The 19,853-nt window shown below is 40.7% G+C and overlaps 2 protein-coding genes and 1 long non-coding RNA gene across 3 annotated transcripts; all 3 read left to right on the top strand.

Annotated features, from left to right (window-relative positions):
- The first annotated feature begins 8,026 nt into the window (after positions 1–8,026).
- Positions 8,027–9,097, top strand: LOC149958567 (uncharacterized). Its single transcript, XM_090167221.1, has one exon. It carries the CDS (start codon positions 8,027–8,029, stop codon positions 9,095–9,097), a length of 1,071 nt encoding a protein of 356 aa, XP_090023347.1.
- Positions 9,098–10,412: 1,315 nt separating this feature from the next.
- Positions 10,413–10,877, top strand: LOC149958566 (uncharacterized protein F54H12.2-like). The gene has a single exon (XM_090167220.1). The coding sequence runs from the start codon at positions 10,413–10,415 to the stop codon at positions 10,875–10,877; it is 465 nt and encodes a 154-aa protein (XP_090023346.1).
- Positions 10,878–16,238: 5,361 nt separating this feature from the next.
- LOC149958565 (uncharacterized) lies at positions 16,239–18,470 on the top strand. The gene is made up of 3 exons (XR_016478307.1): positions 16,239–16,344; positions 16,979–17,099; positions 18,274–18,470. It is a non-coding gene; the product is annotated as an uncharacterized LOC149958565 (long non-coding RNA).
- The last annotated feature ends 1,383 nt before the right edge of the window (positions 18,471–19,853 follow it).

Below are 19,853 nucleotides of genomic sequence, written 5' to 3'. Positions count from 1 at the left end.
CACCATCCCTGTACACAGCAAATGCCACCCCGGCACCTTTACTGGACAATGAACCGTCAGTAAACACCTCTACCCCATTGCCATTGGGTAGTTGTTCTTTGATGTTTATAATGCCGGTCCTCCCACGGGTCGCCTGGGTAGAGGTAGTTACCACCCCGTAACTCCACCTCACAGTGCTTGCTGTCTTCTCTGAAGGAGAAGGACCTGAAAACAGCAGCTTCCTGACTTACCACCAGATCTAACGGTTGTACACCAGCAAGGACCCTCAGCGCATCGCTCGAGACAGTCCGGTATGCACAATCTATACGAAGGGCAGCAATTCTCTGTATTGAGCTCAACTTTCTCACCATTACACTGTTCTGCGTACTCTTCCACCAAGCACCGCAAGCGTAAGCAACTATTTTGACCATACAGCCATTGTAGATAGTTCTTAACGCCTTAAGCCCGCCGCACTCTGGAAAAAAATTTCTTCAAGTTGACGCTGGCGCAGGATATCAATTTTTTTCAAAACACGATTTTGTTGTCAGCGCGGAAAAACGCTGGCGCTGACGTTGGCTTCATTTTCGGGGAATCGCCCACTAGCAGGTCGCTACTATAGAAAACAGGAACACCATCGGATCTTGATCGGATGCGCGCGCAGTCGTTTGTTTTGATATCAGTCGTGTTTGTCGCGCGGGCATAAATATCGTTTCGTATAGTTATTTTGATTTCATTTATCATTATTATCTTTAAATATTATAATAATTTTGTGATATTTTAGAATTGAATGTGAGTTTATATGAAAAAAACCCCCGGGTTATTAAAGGGTGAAATATATTTTACGAAAATTTTTTAGGCCTTTGTAATGGAAATAAATAAATTTTTCATTCCAATATAAACTATCACAGACTCACAGTCATTTTCTTCGTTCATTGCATTTTCACGCTCTCATTATTTTCAAAAATAATTGACATTATGTCGTCTGCCACAATATAAGCCGGCTGATAATAATTAAATTCAACAAAAAGAAAACATATCCACGTGTTTCGTGGCGTGGTGCAATCTCTCTTTTTGGCGGAAAAATCTAGTGTACCCCTTTCCCCGTATGCTTAATGGATAAAAAGAGTAGGAATGTAGTGACGTCAGAGACTGAAGCTGAGAGGAGCGTCAAAATGTTCAGGCAAGTTGAAGTCGGTACGAACAGCAGGTCGCCAGCATCAGCGCGAGTTTAGGCTATTGTAATGTGCGATATATTGTCGCCGATACGAACAACGTTGGCGGCAACCGTCCAAGGTGCCTCACTCAACCTTTGCAAAACAAGCAATGATTTGCACAAGCTTTGTCACCCGGACACTAACTTCCTCGAGGTGAGGAAGGAAGGTAGGTTTGTTGTCGATGGTGACACCAACAACTTTCAACTTGTCAACGTTAGCAATGTTGACGACTCCCATTTTATAGATTGGGAGTCTCATCATGACGCTTTTTGCGGCGAAGGTGATTGCTGCCGACTTTTTTATGGAAAATCTCAGCTTATAGACTTGGCTCAATTTATCCAAAATCACCTTACCCGTGGTTTCGAGAGCACACCTGGACGTGCCCCAAAATAATGACTGCAAGTCATCCGCGAAAGCCTGGATTTGAGAATCCTCTGGGTACTCAATCCTCAGTGCGCTATCCATTACCACATTGAATAGCAGAGGGAGCTGCCACCGAAACCTCCGCCCAGGGAGCCGCCGGAACCTCCGCCCAGGGAGCCACCGTCAAAACCTCCGCCCAGGGGGCCACCGCCGGAACCTCCGCCTAGGGAGCCACCGTCAAAACCTCCGCCCAGGGGGCCACCGCCAAAACCTGCGCCCAAGGATCCGCCGGAACCTGCGCCCAGGGAGCCACCGTGAAAACCTCCGCCCAGGGAGCCACCGCCAAAACCTTCGCCCAAGGATCCGCCAAAACCTCCGCCCAAGGATCCGCCGGAACCTCCGCCCAGGGAGCCACCGAAACCTCCGCCCAGGGAGCTGCCACCGAAACCTCCGCCCAGGGAGCCGCCGGAACCTCCGCCCAGGGAGCCACCGTCAAAACCTCCGCCCAGGGAGCCACCGCCAAAACCTCCGCCCAGGGAGCCGCCGGAATGTCCCATCAAACGCTTTCTAACTCGGTATCACTTCCCAAAAAACGTTCTAACGAAGGCTTGCCACCTGCCCAAACGAAAAAACATAAACCCGTTTTGGATCAGAAAAGACAATTGGAGCATGCAGCTGACGATCCAATGGATAATTTAGAACATCAAAAATTTCTACAGTTCTTGAATAGCCAAAATGATCTTGGTATTTAGGAACACATGGAAAAGTGGGAAGAAGAACATCTACCACCCAACGACGGAAACCCAGGACCCGAAGTTGAACTTGGAGCCGACGGGGATCAGCAAAACATCAATCTTCAACCTCTTGACCAACTTGAACAAATCTACGCTCTCGATGGTGCGGTTGTCGCAGTACGGTTCACACCCAGTCATGTGGAAACAGACCCTGATCTGTTTTTAAACAAACATAGGCAACTAATTTTAAATTATCTTGTAAGTAAATTGCAAGAAAAAAAAGGTATTAAGTGGTATTTAACGGTCCGTGCTAGGTATACGCGTCCGCTCGCGAATGAAAACGGTATAGCGGAAGTGTTTCTATATTTTCGAGGCTATACTCATTCTACGTTAAGCGCGGATGTGTTAGACACGCAAATAAGCGAAAGTATTTTGAAAATCACCCAATCAATGGCCGAGTACGAGAACCAGGGCTCTGGCTGGATCCTAGATCGTATTATATTTTTTCAAATTAACGTCATTGCTTATTTACCTTTGTAAGGTGGGATCTATATTAAACTTCCACAGAAACTAGCTGCCAAAAAAGCTGTATTGAACGTTGATAATGGTAATGACCATAAATGTTTTATTTGGTCCATACTCGCAAAGCTTCACCCGAAACCTAACAGCGGGTAGATCATTACAGGCACTACGAAACTGAACTTGATATGTGTGGAATAGTTTTTCCATTTAAATTAGACTCTGCTAAACTACATAATTTTGAGCGTGTTAACAAGTTATCGGTTAACATTTTTGCACACGAGAAAGATATTTTCCCCTTATACGTGAGTAAAAATGAAGTTTGTGAATCGCGACAAGTAGACCTCCTTCTAATTACCGAGGGGCAGAAGAATCATTTTTCTCTGATTAAAAGCTTAAGTCGACTCTTGAGTGACAAGACTAAGAACTGCAGAACCACCTGGTATTGTAGGTATTGCCTTCATAGACATAGTGGAGAGGATGCGGAAGAAAACCACCGCGCCCACATCGTGGAATGTGCCAAACACGGTCCCCAAAAAATATCGATGCCAGAAAAGGAACCCATTTTGCGGTTCAAAAAATATGGGTGGTGTCAAAAAGTGAGTTTAAATATTTTTCCTATATTTCATTAATTGGTCTCATATTTCCATGTTTTTAACCTACAGGTTACATATGTAATTTTTGCCGACTTCGAGTCTCTATTAACCAAAATATCAACCTGCATGCCGGATGAAACCCTTTCCTCCACAACCGCTTTATCGAACCACATATCCGGTGGTTTTAGTTTCGTGGTAGTTGGCCCAGATGGTATAAATAAATATACCATAATTTTTGCAGTTGACTTTTCTAACAGTCTTTTCTACAACAGGGAAATCTTAAAAACCGGTTACGTACAGAGGAAAAAATGTAGCACAAACGTTTCTGCCATTTCTGCAAATGGAGGAAAAATTCATATGGCAGAAGATCAAGCAGAACACACCTATGAGTTTATCCGCATCTGAAGAGGAAGAATTCCAATCAGCGCTTTCATGTTACGTCTGTCTAGCCCCATTTTCAGAAACCGATTTTAAAGTGCGTGATCATGATCACTATAGTGGAAGGTTTCGAGGCCCTTGTCATAACAGCTGCAATTTGAAGATGAAGCCGCCTAGCCATATTCCCGTTTTTCTACATAACCTTTCAAAATACGATGCACACCTGATCATGCAAAGTATTGGTCTTATCAAGGACAAGGAGATTGGATGTGTTCCTTCAAATACCGAGAACTATATATCGTTCTCTTTGGGAAAGTTGCGTTTCCTAGACTCTCTTCGTTTCTTACCGGCATCCCTGGATACATTGGTCGGGAATTTAGCTAAGGGAGGTGTGGAAAACTTTCCAATTTTGAGTTCCAACTATACGCCGGAGGAAGTTACTCTTCTGCTAAGAAAGGGTGTGTACCCGTATGAGTTTATGGATTCCGAAGAAAAGTTCGAGATGAAGAAACTACCGTGCAAAGAAGAGTTCTACAGCGCTCTGACTGGGGACCACATAAGCGATGCTGACTATGAACATGCCCAGAAGATATGGCGAATCTTCAAAATTCAGAATCTCGGTAAATATTTAACTACACTCCCACCCTAAGTCTATATATAATTTATATTTTACAATACACAGGTGAATTTCATGACCTCTACGTGACTGTAGATGCGCTACAATTGGCGGATGTCTTTGAGAAATTCAGATCGACGTGTATGACTTCCTACAACTTAGATAGCGCTCACGCGTATACAGGCCCGGGATTCGCATGGGAAAGCGCACTTTTCATGAGCAAAGTGGAGTTGGACCTGCTTCTATGTCCCGATATGCATCTCATGATTGAGCGTGGGATACGGGGTGGGGTATAAGTTATTAGCCACCGGTTCGCTAAGGCTAACAATCAATACCTCCCAGAGAGTTTTGATCCGGAAAAACCCAGCACCTTCATTACATACCTAGGTAAGATTTTAATGAAAATTGTGGTTTTTTAAAGTACTAATACTCATTTTCCTTAAGACTGTAATAATCTATACGGTACTGTGATGAACGACGCTATGCCTATGCGGAACTTTCAATGGAGTAATTCAACACCTATAGAAAGGATCTTGAACCATCCCGACAGCGACCAAATTGGATATATCCTAGAAGTAGACCTGGAATATCCAGACATTTTGCACGATGAACATAGTGATTATCCGCTGGCGCCAGAGAAACGTCCAATTAAAACCACTGAGTTATCCAACTACTCTAAATCGTTACTCAACCATTTGAACATACCGCTAAAGAACAGTATCCCAAGCTAGTACCCTGTCTCAATAGGAAAGAGAAGTACGTTATCCATTATCGGAACCTTAAGTACTATGTGGAAAAGGGCATGAAAATCGTTCAAGTTCACCGCATTATATCGTTCGAGCAAGGCACCTGGTTGAGCAAATACATTAATTTCAACACCGAGAAGCGCAAGTTAGCTGCCAATGCCTTCGAATAAGATTTCTTCAAACTCATGAATAACGCTGTATTTGGTAATTAATAATTAAAATAAGATTTAATTTTAAATTTTATATATATATTTATATCTTTCAAGAAAAACAATGGAAAATCTCTGCAACCGCATTGATTTTCATTTGGTACAAACTCCGGAAAAGGCAACGAAAAAGGCAAGCTCTCCAGCCTTCGAAAGATTTACCATCTTTCATATCGACCTCGTGGGGATCCATATGATGAAAAAAAAGCTCATCTTGGACCGTCCGATTTATACTGGATTTACGATTCTTGAACTTTCCAAACTCCTCATGTACCGTTTCCACTACGATGTAGTAAGGACGCGGTACAGTGACAAAGCAAAACTTCTTTTCACAGATACTGGTAAATATATATTTAAATACAATTAATATCTCTACAACATACTCACCTAAGTTTCTTATTCATAGACAGTTTAACGTATGCCATCGAAACGACCGATCTCTACGCTGATTTTGCCGATGAAGCAGACAAATACGATTTCTCGGGGTACCCGAGAAATCATCCCCTTTTCAGTATGGAAAATTGTAAAGTTCTTGGAAAGTTCAAGGACGAGTTGGATTCAGTCACAATCAAGGAGTTTTGTGGTTTACGTCCGAAAATGTACTCCATATTGTCAGCTTCTGGTGAAAAGAAAACTTGTAAGGGTATCTCTCGTCAGGTGGTGGAAAAAAAACGTCCGTCATAGACAATATCGGGAGTGCCTCTTGAATAAGAAAGTCACCATAGCTGAGATGGTTCACATTTTGAGCAAGAAGCACGAGCTATACACCGTACGTCAGTCAAAGATATGCTTAAACCCATGCGATGACAAGCGCTTTATCTTAGACGACGGAGTTACAACTTTAGCACACGGCCACTACTCCACACGACAAGACTAACCGCTTCCGACCTGGAACCCGCGCGCGCGCGAACGCGATTTCCCGACCCAGTCGCGACTCCGCGAACGCGTTTTTCCCGCGCTGGGGTGCCCGCGATCTCTCTCAGTTAAACCAAATATTGGCGACAGATTGCATTGCTGAGAAATGACGGGTTTTATCGAAGAGAACTTCTATAGAGCAAGGGGAGAATGGATCATTAAAGAAGTGGCCCTTTACGTAGACGAAACGGGAGATTATCAAGCATGGACATTCACACCACCATTTCCATTTTCGGATAAAAGACAGTGTAGATGGTTAACGTGGAACATTTGCGACTTACGTTGGAACGAGGGACAACACGCGTATAGCAGTCGAGAAACCGTCGCGAAAGTTATCCTTGAGAGAGCCAATAAATTCTATTGCAAAGGGGTGGAAAAAGCGGAAGTTCTCTCAAAATTTTTAAAGACTGACGTTAGCAACGTTGAAGATTTGAGCTGCCCCCGTCTTTCGACGATATACTGTTTAAATCCACCGGAACATTGCGAGTTCCATCAAGATCCCAATCGCTGCGCCATCGTTAAAGCGCATAAAATCGCGACATGGTTCCGTCGAATAGGGTGCAAGAGAATATAAACTTTTTGAAATCTTTATCGAGTGGGAAAGCACGTCAGAGAAAAGCCGCCATTAAAAACGCCAGCAATGAAGAGTTAAAAACTTTAGCCGAATGTTGTATAAATGTTTTACGGGGTTCGGTTAAAATTTCAGACGAGCACAAGAAGCGGTTGAAGAAACATTGTAGTGTTCTTCGTAAATTCAATCGAAAGTTATCCCCATCAAGGGGAAGAAAGATTCTTAATCAAACGGGTGGATTTTTACCCATTTTGTTGGCTCCGATCCTCTCAATTCTTAGCTCTGTGGCAGGTGCCGCTATAGGCAAAGCAATCAAGTGATGGCTCGGAAAATTATGTTAGTTTCGGAAGACGTTTTTAGAAGACTCCAAACGGGAAGTACCGAAGCGGGGAAAAATCAGGACAGACACCAAAAGTGGATTCTCTGCTTGAACTGCACACCGACCGAAACAATGTTATGGAACGAAGAAAATTGAGCCAAACTGAAAAACTAAATATTTTTAATCATAAATTGCAGCAACGTCTCAACAAGGTAGTGAAAGAAAAGAAAAAAACTTTGGTAAAAAACTGGGAAACACAAATCGCCTCTGTTATACCGGGATATTATATTGATCAGTGCTTAGCGTTGTACAAATGGATAAATAAATCTACAAATATTATGTTTAACGAAAATGGTGAATTAATTTATCGGGGTGACGCGATTTCCGGTTCGCATATTATAGATCTTTTGGCGTATTGGGCGGTAAATTCTAAAAAAATTAAAATCGTTCCCGGAGTTAATGAGTTTTACGATTGTTTAGTAAAGGAAAATGTACCTAAATCCTTATTTAGGGAAATAATAGTTAATAAAAATAAAAACAAACGTAAAATGGAAGATGCTGTACATTTAAAATCTGACAATAATGATGATGATATTATGATTGGTAACGGGTTCCGAAATTGGATTGTCTTGTAACGTTTTGAATAAAATTTTACTTATTATGAAAAACAATTAGAGTTTCTATTCATTTGCAACTTATTCACCACAATGGACAGTAGTGCGATGGAAGCTGCTGTTGTAACCGGTCTGACTCATTCGTTTTTTAAATATCCGAAAGTACTGACCGCTATCCTAATCGTAGCTATAATTATTATTTTCGAACTATCCGAGTTGGCGTTTCATTACTATAGTAGCGTGAACTGCACGCGGGATGTGTAGACTAGGGGAGATATACTTCGATGCCCGAGAGCCCGGTTCCTTTGGGGGTGCCAAAGCGCTTTATCAAGCGGCTAAATCGAAAGGTGTCAAAGTAACGTTGAAGGAAGTTAAAAATTTCCTTAAACATCAAGATACATACACGCTGCACAAACCTGTTAGGCGTGTATTTCAGAGGAACCGAACTATTGTTTACGGTATAGATGAGCAATGGCAAGTGGATTTGGCTGATTTACAAAGTTTATCACGTGTTAATAAGGGGTATAGATATTTGCTTTGCTGTATCGATGTCTTTAGCAAGTTCGCATTTGTAGTGGCAGTGAAAAATAAAAAGGGTAGAACCATGGTGGAGGCATTTAAAAATATATTAACGTCGGGACGTCGTCCCAAAAGAGTTGAAAGCGATCACGGCAGCGAGTTCGTGTGTTCCGCTGTTCAAAAATATTTCAAACAAAATGACATGAAATTTTTCGCAACGTACTCGGAACCGAAGGCGTCGGTTATCGAACGTTTCCAGGGAACCTTGAAAGAACGAATGTATCGTTACTTTACTGAAAATAATACAAATAAATATATAGATATTTTGAAAGAACTTGTCAGATCGTACAATAATAATTTTCACAGATCGATAAAATGTAAACCAGTTGATGTTTCCCCGAAAAATTCGGAAAAAGTATGGAAGATTTTATATGGGAAGATTAATTTTTCCCCGCCAATTTCGTTTGCTTTTGATATCGGAGATATTGTTAGAATAAGTAAAAATAAGAAAACATTTGAAAAGGGATATTTAGCAAATTGGACGGAAGAATTATTCCGTGTAGTGGAAAAAATTGCAAGAAATCCACCAGTATATAAGCTAAGTGATCTCAACTCGGAGCTCATTTTGGGCGTTTTCTACAAGGAGGAAATACAGCGAGTAGGTAAAGACCTGGAAAATTGTCCGTTCATAATTTCGAAGATTTTAAGAAGCAGACGGACTCCCGACGGTCACGTTGAGAAATTAGTACGTTGGAAAGGATATCCACCCTCGTTCGACAGTTGGGTTAAAGAAATTATCGTAGCATGAGTTTCTACATCACATTACCATCGGATTCATCTTCGAAGTTCTTTGAGGGAAATTCTATGAGTACATTTCGTACGTATCTCCCGGAATGCGTTCAACTGGACGGTTCTTACGAGGTGGGTCTAGCTGAGATTAGCTATCCTAGAACATGGAACAATCTTAGAGTTGATTGTATCGTAACTCTTTCGAAGAACAATGAGCGCGAGTTTCCGACTCATATAGACGTTCCGGAAGGTTATTACGGATGCGTCACGGATCTCCTGGAACTAATTCAATTCGAATTCGATAACAAACGCGCTACTGTTATAAACGCCACGGACTCACGTGTGTTACCAGTCACATTTATATACGTGAAACACTTGAGAAAGGTTTACGTGAAATTGGAGAACAAGGTTTATTTAAAAATGTCGGGGAACCTAGCGACAATACTTGGATTTACAAGAAATACCGAAGAAGATTTCACTATTAACAAAAAGGAAACGTTATCGAAGTATACCGTCGATATGGATGTAGGTCTTCATTCTTTGTTTATATATTCCGACATTGTAGAAAATCGTGCTGTAGGAGACTGTAGCGCACCGCTTTTAAGAATTGGGAGCGTTCAGGGTAAAGACGGTGACACCGTAGATAGAGACTTCATCAAACCGCATTACATTCCGGTGGCCACCAACAGATTTCAAACCATCGAAATTCATATTTTGTCGGAAATGGGTGTACCAGTTCAGTTCGAAAGAGGAAAAGTTCATATCACCCTCCATTTTAGACCTAGAAGAATGTGGACGTCGTTATAAAAGGGAACCCTAATGTATTTACTCCTCATTTCTCTGTTAGATATTGAAGAAAACGCACCATGAAAATAACATCTAGAGAAGTCGAGTCAGATTACGAAAAATATTATTTGAATCAAGTGAGGTTCGGTTCAAATAATACTATTGATTATCAATTGATGATCAATTCAATTTTATCAAGGCTCATCGACACAACGTGGCTATGGGCTCGGAAATATACTGGCATCTGCCTTTCGAAAAGCTGTCCCATTGTTAAAAAAGGGCGCTATATTCTTGGGGAAAAAATTCCTAAAAACTGGCGCTAGAGTCGCGGACGATGTTGCCAGTGGGGTTCCGATTAAAAGCTCGCTGAAAAATCACGGTACGACTATTGGGAAGGAAACCCTTTCGGAGTTAAAGGATATGGTGAAACAAAATATGTCTGGGAACGGTATAAAAAGAAAGCGTAGAAAGGTTCAACTCGTCAGTTCAGTCGCAGCTAAGAAGCGAAAGAGACGCACACTGAAACATCCCGATATATTCTCAAAATAATGGCTCTAATTCATCACCAGTCCGGAAAATGTACCAACTCGGAATTAGATCTCTTCGACGTACCTCTAACGCAAACCGGAATTGTGAGTGGAGAATGGGTGGAATTTAATCCTGTTTCCAACGCAGACGAAAATTCGAACATTAATTTCGACATTCCCGGAAACTCGGAGACCTATTTAGATCTGTCCAAGACACTTCTCCACGTACAAGTGATATTAGTGAAACCTGATGGTACTGATCCCGACTACGACAAAGAAACCGTTGGTCCAGTAAATCTGTTCCTTCACAGCTTATTCAGCGAGGTTCATTTAATTATGAATGAGAGATCGGTTACCACATCTGCCCAGAATTACGCTTACAAAAGCATGATTCAAACTCTATTAACATTCGGAGGGCCGGCTAAAGAGAGCTTTTTAATAGTTCTCTCTTCTACAAGGACACAGCCGGGAAATTTGACCAACTGACGAGCAACAAAGGATTTGAGAAAAGAATGATGTTTTCGAAAAAAGGTACAATAGATATGTTCGGAACAGTTCACATCGATATGTGTCAACAGTCGCGTTTTCTACCGAATTTGCTTAATCTCAGATTCCGGTTTATCAAAAATCCGAACGAGTTTTGCGTTCACTCGATAGGTGACATTAAATATAAAGTTAAATTTGAAACAGCGTCGGTGTATATCAGAAAAGTTAAACTTATTCCGGAAATTATACTCGCACACGCAAAAGCGTTGGAACGTGGCTCTGTGAAGTATCCAATTATTAGAAGTGAGTGCAACACTTATTCTATTCCGGTCGGATCGAAATTGTCGACACGTGACAATTTATTTAATTCTCAAATTCCCAAGAAAGTTGTAATTGGATTATTAGAACAAAGCGCCTATTTGGGTGATTATTCGAAATCGCCTTTTAATTTCCAAAACTTTGGTGTAAACCATGCGGCATTATACGTAGATGGTACGTGTATTCCCCATAAACCGCTAACTCCAAATTTCAAGAATGGATTATATATGAGATCCTACATTAATCTATTTCTTCAAACTGGACAGTTTAATATTGACGAAGAAAATCTAATTAATCGAGAAGAATTCGCTGAAGGGTGTTGCCTATTTGTATACGATCTCACCCCAGATCTCTCTCACTCAGCAGATCACTTTCACTTGATCAGGAACGGTATTGTGAGATTAGAATTAAACTTTGAGACAGATTTACCCAAAACGGTTACCGTTCTATACTACGCTGAGTATCAAAACCTCGTAGAAATCGACAAAAATAGAACTGTTGTCTTTGATTACACAAGTTGATGGACACACTACAATTGACAAAAATCTTGAGAAAAGATCCGTACACCGAAAGATTATTTCGCGGTGTTTTTGCGGCTGATAAATTACTCAAGTATGTGAGGATATTCCCATCTCTTTACATTGTCAATACGGGATTATCGAATACGAACGGGGAACACTGGACTGTAATATATTTCACATCAAATCGCAATACTGTATTTCTCGACTCCTTTGGACTTCCACCGGATTTTTTTAAATTTAATGAGTTTGTCGAAAGAAATAGCAAAACCGTTACTTATAATTCTAAACAACTTCAGAGTAATAATAGCCAAACTTGCGGTGGCTATTGCGTTTATTTCGCTGCTAGTATGTGCAGGGGTGTTAAAATGTATGATATTGTTTCTAGGTTTAAAAATAATAAAAATGTTAACGATCGTATGATTGAGGAATTCATGTACAAGAAATTTTCAATAAAGTTTTTCAAATAATTTTTAATTCATTTTCTTTTCATATAAACATCTTTCGTGGACGGGCAGGTGGGACAGAGCAGCGCGTACCACGGTACACCCCCAATTTGTTTTTCTATGCTTCAAAATTTAATCTACGGAAAATGACCGTTAACCCTAGGATAGGTAAGCTCGAAACTTTTTAACGGTTCCAATGGCTCCAACGGCCGTGATAACGTATCCCAACGTCATTAGACTTCCCCGATTTGTTTTTCTATGCTTCAAAATTTAATCTACGGAAAATGGCCGTTAACCCTAGGATAGGTAAGCTCGAAAATTTTTAGGCGGCTCCAACGGCTCCAATGGCTCCAACGGCTCCAATGGCTCCAACGGCTCCAAAGGCGTTATCTTGGGCCAGAACATACATTTTCCTACTACTTGCAATCGTGGTTTTTGTGTCGAAAGCAAAAATGAACGACTCTTTCCGCGAGATAACCAAAGTTGGTCGATCATACTTTTGTTCACGCTGGTAGTGCTAAAGCGACCCCACTCAAATGGTATTCCAGGGATTTCTAGATCGGGTTGCGCCATGATATAAATTGGTGGTCGCAGGTAGCCAAGTACTATCTGGCCCGGCTCTGCAGTGAAACTGGTATTAACAACTCCCAGAATGCCCATCTATGTTGATTAGTGCTGTTTCAAATATTCAAGTTATTAAATAAAGCAATATTGTAGTATTGATTCATGCTCTTATCAACTATTCAAGTTTGTTAAATACAGCTTGTAGATTCATCTACAAGAGAATTTTCGAGTTTTAATAAATTCGTAGAACAAGAGTGATTTGAACATTAAAGATCAAATAAAAAGTTGCCCAAAGGCAAAATATAGTTCTACATTCGACAAACGGAATAAAGGCAAGGAAATCGCATTTTTATCTCATTTAGTACTTAATTTAATTTAAATCTAAAATGACCCTTTTAAGTTGAACCTCCAGGGACATGACGTTGAGGGTACTACAGATTCCTAGAACAGACCACGACGAAGCACACCTGGCAGTCAGTTTCCAGATATCGAAGGGCCATTTTACCTTTGACAATGGTGTCAACAGAAACTAAATTTACGAAAACTGTTCCTAATTAGAGAGGATTATAAACTCAGTAACTAATCAACCTAAACAAAGCATTTAATTATGCCACGAGCTCATCTATCTCGCGTAAGTCTATAATCACGCTCCATAAGTGCATCCGTTACTCGAAATATTAACTGAGATCGCTGTGTGGAAAGTGACGTAATAGCCAAAAGTATATGCTTTTCCAGCGAGAACAACATGCCAGGGTTGCCACAATATTTTCAGATTCAAATTCCCTGACTTTCCCTGACCACTTATTCAGAGTTTCTCTGAACTTTTCAGGTCCAAAAGTTAGAAAACCTTTGATTTTATATTTTACTTTTATGCAGAGTTGGCATAGAACCTGCCATACCTGCTATAGCCACCTGGTAAAAACCTGATAAAGCCACTGGAAAAAACCAGATTTTTTGGCTTTAAAAAAAAATCAAAATTACAATATGAATATTTTACTAAAATAATAGTTTTTATTTAGAAATTTAGTTTATTTTCTGTTTCATATTGTGTCACTATTGACTGTTCCGTCGGAGAGTTTAAATTATTCTCTAAATGAGCGGGTATGTTTAAAGCAAGTGTCGGCTCTAGTTGAGTTTCGTTCTGGCTCGACAGTTGTCGCCACCGTGCAAATATAAACAAGTTGATTAGGCACATTACCCAGCATAATTAACCTATATGGCGTGGCCCAAAAGCCTACTTTTAGATCATTGGTTATTCTTAATCACTTATCAGAAAAGACTATTTGTAATCACGTGCTCAGTCGACACCTCGCTTGGATTGGCCCTAAATGGGTAGAGTGTGCAATAACTGGTGGCTCTACCGGGGAGTCGGGGTCCGGCTCTTGTAACCCATAAGGGCGGTGGCGCACTGGGAGATGTTAGCTCTGATCAAATGGTCCTATCTCCACCTCCGACTTCGGTCAGGTTTGGGCTGGATACTGAACTTCGGTTCCGGCTAACGGATAGGGTCCAGGGAAACTGGCCGCCTCGGCGGATTGGGTAGCCTGCTGTGGGGCGGCGAGCCTCCATATGCGGGCACGGCGGTCCTGTTTCCCGGCCTTTTGGGGCCCACCGGGATCTTCGGTGCCAGCTGTGCCGGGTTACTTGGACTGCTGTGTGCTCGTCGTTCCCCTTTAGGAGCTCTTTCCAATGGGTTTGGCTCCTTACCTTCATAGGTAGGGTGTCGGCTGGAGTTGCTATAGCATCCATTCTAAATCCCACTGCTGTGTGCGAAGTGGGGATTGGTCCACCCATTGCTGCACCTTCTGCTTGGTTGAGTGGCTTGCGTCAAAGGTGAGACCATCAGTAGTGGGGTTCTGCTACCCATGCGGGATTTGTCACCTTTCCGGGCTTGGGGACGCTGGCGTAGGGCACTATGATGATAGACCTCCGGTGGTATGGTCTTTGTTACTAGGTACACCGGGGTATAAATTCTGACACACCTCGCTTGGATTGGCTTTTCGGCAAACACGTAATTGTCGACTTGAAAATTAACGATAAATCGTTTTTGAAAGTCGATACTAGGTGGAAGCACCTTCCCGGCGATCTGAGCAACCATAGCCATCTTCGATACATAGACCCAATCGAAAATAACGTAGGTAATGATAGAGCCGACACTTGCTTTCAAGTTCCAAAGTTGGCTGCCTCGCTTCGGTCGGCGCGTCATAAACAAAAACCAGGGGAAAATTCCCGAGGAAATCCAAATAATTCAGTTATTTTATTACCTCTCCGAGGGGACTTTGTACCCTAGGAGGGGTTATACAACCACCGTGTCTGTCTGTCTGTCAGGCCTGCGAACGCGTTCGCATTTTCGGGGCAAAGCGTAATCACTGCGTACCCAGTTTCTTAGAACCCAAGCCCTCTTGAACGACAGGTGAGCGTTCTACCGCAGAACCACGGATACAGTTACGCTTCACTGAAAATTAAAAACTCTTCCGAGGAGAGGTATATTTTGGCTTGCCAACTTGTATAGTTATTTCGCTTTATTTGTTGAGTTTCTTATTTACGACAATAACTACAGACAATTTCTACTTACATAAGTAAAAGGTACTGTTTATATTTAAGCCGCGGTTATAACCGAAAAAAAACCGTGATAACCAAATAAAACCACTGGTCTGGAGTTTTTCTATAAAAGCCGGCTTTTTCCCAACCCTGCTTTTATCAAAGGTTAAAAAATGAACTTCAACTTGGTTTTTAGTATACAGGTTACGTTTTAACAAAAAAATATATTCCCACGTTTAAAGACCGACGAGTTTTTAATGAACTAAAAGAAATAACAGGTCGGGAGTAGTGGCTCACTCCTGTAATCCCAGGCGTCCGGGAGGCAGAGTTTATGGAAGGCCGTGTGAGGACGACTACCAATCCCCCAATGGGTGGTCGGGATACATCCGCCACGGGTGTCCCCACGTATCCCCCCGATGGCGTGGCCGTTACACATATCTCACCCTGATTAATCAGTTATTGTGTGTGTTCTGGTGTCTAAGGCCTCGGGTCGATGTTTGTGTATCTCAAAAAAAACAAGAAATAACAGAATTGGGCACAGAACCGTAGTATAATTTGTTTCAAAGATGTTTCGAGATAACATTGAATCCATTAAATTTATATAAGTTATCAAAATTATCTGAACATTTCAAGCGTAATTTTCCCTGACCAGTGGCCAAATTCAATTATATCGACATTTGAATATCAAATATTTGATCTAATTTCAACGTAAAAAATTAAACTTTATTCCGATTTGATCCAAATTATTGAATTGAAACAGATGGGTCTTCTTTCAAACTCCATTAAAAAAACGAGCAATTATTCCCAAACCTCAAATACAATCGGTCCATTAGGAAGAGCAATTTGATTTATAATTCCAGCGTCACGAGTCCTCCTTTAACCAACACGAAAAATATTATAAATCTCGCGGAAAATTCCAAATGAAATTAATTAAACATTGGTTGCCCCTTGATAAGAATGCAACGGTAAATTTGTCATCAAGCGATATTAATGCTTAAAAACAATACGTGTCCGTTAAGCCGTATAAAAAGATTTGTTGAAGTTTTCCATGAACTATTCCTCCAGTTGGACGCAACGAGAGTAAGTTGTCTTTGACATTCTTATTGGCCAATTTAATAAAGAAACATAAGTTACATAATCTTACGTTAATTATGAAGGAAGTTATTAGTAACTGCTTTCCAGTGTTAACACAAGCTTCAACAACACGATTCCACTGCTAGTCATAGCGGCGACCCTCTGTCTCATGGCAAGTCCTAGTAAACGCCAATTTTGAAAATTTTGAGTTAGTTAATGCGGTTTGTACACCTACTGAAAGAATTCCAACTCCGCGAAACAAATCTTCGAAGAGAGTTACCATTAAGAAGTCACGTCACTCAAATTCCAAAATAAATGGCGTTTACTTTGCTTTGCCAAAGGACTGCCGATCTCTAGATTCATTGCTGGTCTAATAATTAGACTTCCTAAATGGTGGTTTAGAACACAATCTAGAGTTAGCGCTATAATAAGGTTAAAAACGATTACGAACTATGACCGGAATTTGTGGTAGGTGGAATCTTTAGTATATTTTTAACCAAATTATCCACTAGCTCTGTCTGTTCCTGCTAGAATGGCTATATGAGAGCTTTAAATGGCTTCTGGGAAAGTCGTTGATGGACCAAATCGGTTTGAAAAGGACGATCCCAAATAAATGTGATTAAATAGCTATTTTCAACAGGTGAAAGATTCGGAAAGTTGTTAAGCAATCATGAAGTTCCTTATAATCAGCCTGATTCTGGCCACTCTGGCGGTTTCCACTACTTTGGCAGAGGAGAAATTTGGCAGCAGGCGATATTGGGGTAAGCGTGGCGACTAGAATTCTTTCGAAGTTATTGGTCCGGCTTCCACAGACGTTTCAGACTTAAGACCTATTGCAGGGTTGCCTGACTATCTGCGGAGTTTTCCCGAGACTAATTTTGTTCGAAACATTTCCCTATTTAATCAGCAAAGTAGTCCTATTTGCAACCGAAATAAAATTCCCTGACCTTTAGACCCATGTTTTAATTGTCCGATCTTTTGACCCATATTCAAATTGCCTAACCCTTAGACCCATATTCAAATTGTCCGACCTTTCCAGGTTTTCAAGATACAGCGGCAAACCTCTATTTACACGAGCCACTATTTTTGCTCTGCTTTGTTGGTAGTTTTAAGACTTTTATTCGCGAAACGTTCAGATTCTCGACCAAATATGGTCGATATTTATCGGGTAACAAGTTAAGAAAATGATTTTCCTTCAAAACTAGGCCCATGCACATGTTGTAAAAATATTTTATTTTATTTTAAAACCCATCCTAGGAAACTATGTCCCCTAAGAGAGGTAAAAACATTAACTGGCTGCACAGAAAATTGTTGTGTGGAATAACACTTCTTTCGCCATATCTCAAAGTTAAAGGAATTATCGAGTAAAAGAGTGAGAGCCTAATACCAAAAGCGACATTAGACCGTAAAGTGTGACAGTACCATATTATGTTTAATTAAACCTTTCGCGAATTATGGGAAAGTAAATCGAAGCAAAAACCTCACGCGAAACCATAGACTAAATGTATCGCTGCTAATACTATTCGAACTAGTAGGATATGTATTCTATTGTGAGACTTGCTCTCGGTTTATATTTTAAAGGGCGCCAATGTAGAGTTGACACACTTTTGGGGTCTTATGTCGCTTTTGCTAATACGCCGCCTTTTCATTTGAGGGGCGAACACCCCTTACGAGGTATTGGCAGCTGACATGGTTATATAGAGGGAACAAATACCGATGGAACGACACCCGAACTTAATTTCTATACTACGCTGTTGAAGGGAATTCAATGTTTAGCGGGGTCCCATTCCGACTTACGCCACTACCCACTCCATCGGCAGAGTCGAAAATAAAAACAACATTCCCCTCTATAAATACAGGGGAGAAGTATAAAAACGTGAAATTCGTCGATTTGAAATCCTACTTCCTAACATATTCTGTTACCTGTTGATTTAGATTGTGGCGGGAAGCAACCCGGTTATTGCGGTGCTTACTGTAGTTGCGACTGGTCCGCCCACTTCTGCGTATGCGACGATAATGAGTACAAAAAGGTCATGGAAGCCAAGAAGAAGGGCGAAGAGAAGCCCTTCAGCATCAACAATCAGCCACGGACAAGGTGGTAAAATTTAAATAAAGCGATATTAAGGGATTGACTCGAGCCTTTTTCAATTTTTCACGTTAGTTCATTTCGGTCCACTGAGAATTCATCTTCACTTATTTCGCCACGAATATCGTAGATCAAATTTGAATCCAAAATGTTCAATATTCGATAGCGACAAAATTTAACTTGATCCCGATTCGATAAAAATTATTTAACACAAACAGATGTGTCTGGTTCACAATTTTGGACATTGGATTTCGTCCCAAATCTCGAATAAAATCCAACAATTAGAAATAAGAATATTATAAATTACAATAGCCAACACGAAAGTGACAATACGATTATCGAATTTGCGAATATTTGATCAAAATTAAATTAATTTACAATGGAATCTTGATAAGAATGCAACAGTAAAATTGTCATTGACGGATATTGAATGCTTTTAAGTGAAACGTGTAGTTGAAGGCTATAAAAGGATACGTGGACTTGTACCGGCAGTTGGACACTACGAGATTAAGTTCTGCCTTTCCATTTTAATTGACATAGTGATTAAAGAAAGAGTTCTTCTAAGAAATTAAATGCCCATCAAAGCAAAACCTAGTAATCGCCAATTTAAAAAAAAATCATTTTCGATGAAAGTATGAATGTGAATTGTACACCTACTGAAGAAATAACAACCTTACGAAAAGCATCTTCGAAGAAAGATACCCGAAAGTAACACTTACATTACCGAAAAAAATCAAATGACTCAAAAAAAAATCCAAAATTTAAAAAATGGCGTTTACTATGCTTTTTCATAGGACTGCCGATCTTTAGATTGATAACTGAACTATTAATTTAATTTTCTAAATGGTGGTTTAGAAACCAATCTAGAGATGCCGCTGTAGTATTATTAAAAACGATTACGAACTATGACAGGAGTTAGCGGTAGGTGGGATCTGTAGTACATATATAACCAAATTATCCAATAACTCTGTCTGTTCTTGCTTGAAAGATCAACAAGCAAAGCTTTCTGGATTCCAAATGTTGGTTTAGAAAGCAAACTTCAGATGGCGATATAGTGTGATCATAAAATTTAATACGCCATGACAAAAAATGACGGTATGGGAAACTCTGTTATATTTTTGAACAAAATTATCCACTCTCTCTGTCGGCGAAACACAACATGGTTGATTCCCTTCGCATAGCCATCAGATGGTTCTTCGCGCCTGGAATGTACCAATAATAACTAATAAACCGGAATAAAGCGTTTATTTCAACGTGATTGAAGTACACGCGGGTGACACATTGTCTCCCCCCTTACGTCCCTATGGCGCCGTACCCGACCGCTGCCTTAATAACGGTTGGGTGACCTTGAAGATTCATTTTCCTCCGACCTTTGAGCTTCGCGGTTTCTGTCATATTAACCAGCTTTCGCTAAGGTTGTATAGGCAGC

The sequence above is a fragment of the Leiobunum rupestre genome, chromosome 2 (assembly GCF_980474605.1).
Source record: "Leiobunum rupestre chromosome 2, qqLeiRupe1.1.hap1, whole genome shotgun sequence".
NCBI lineage: Eukaryota > Metazoa > Arthropoda > Arachnida > Opiliones > Sclerosomatidae > Leiobunum > Leiobunum rupestre.
This window is presented reverse-complemented; position numbering and strand designations above follow the sequence as displayed.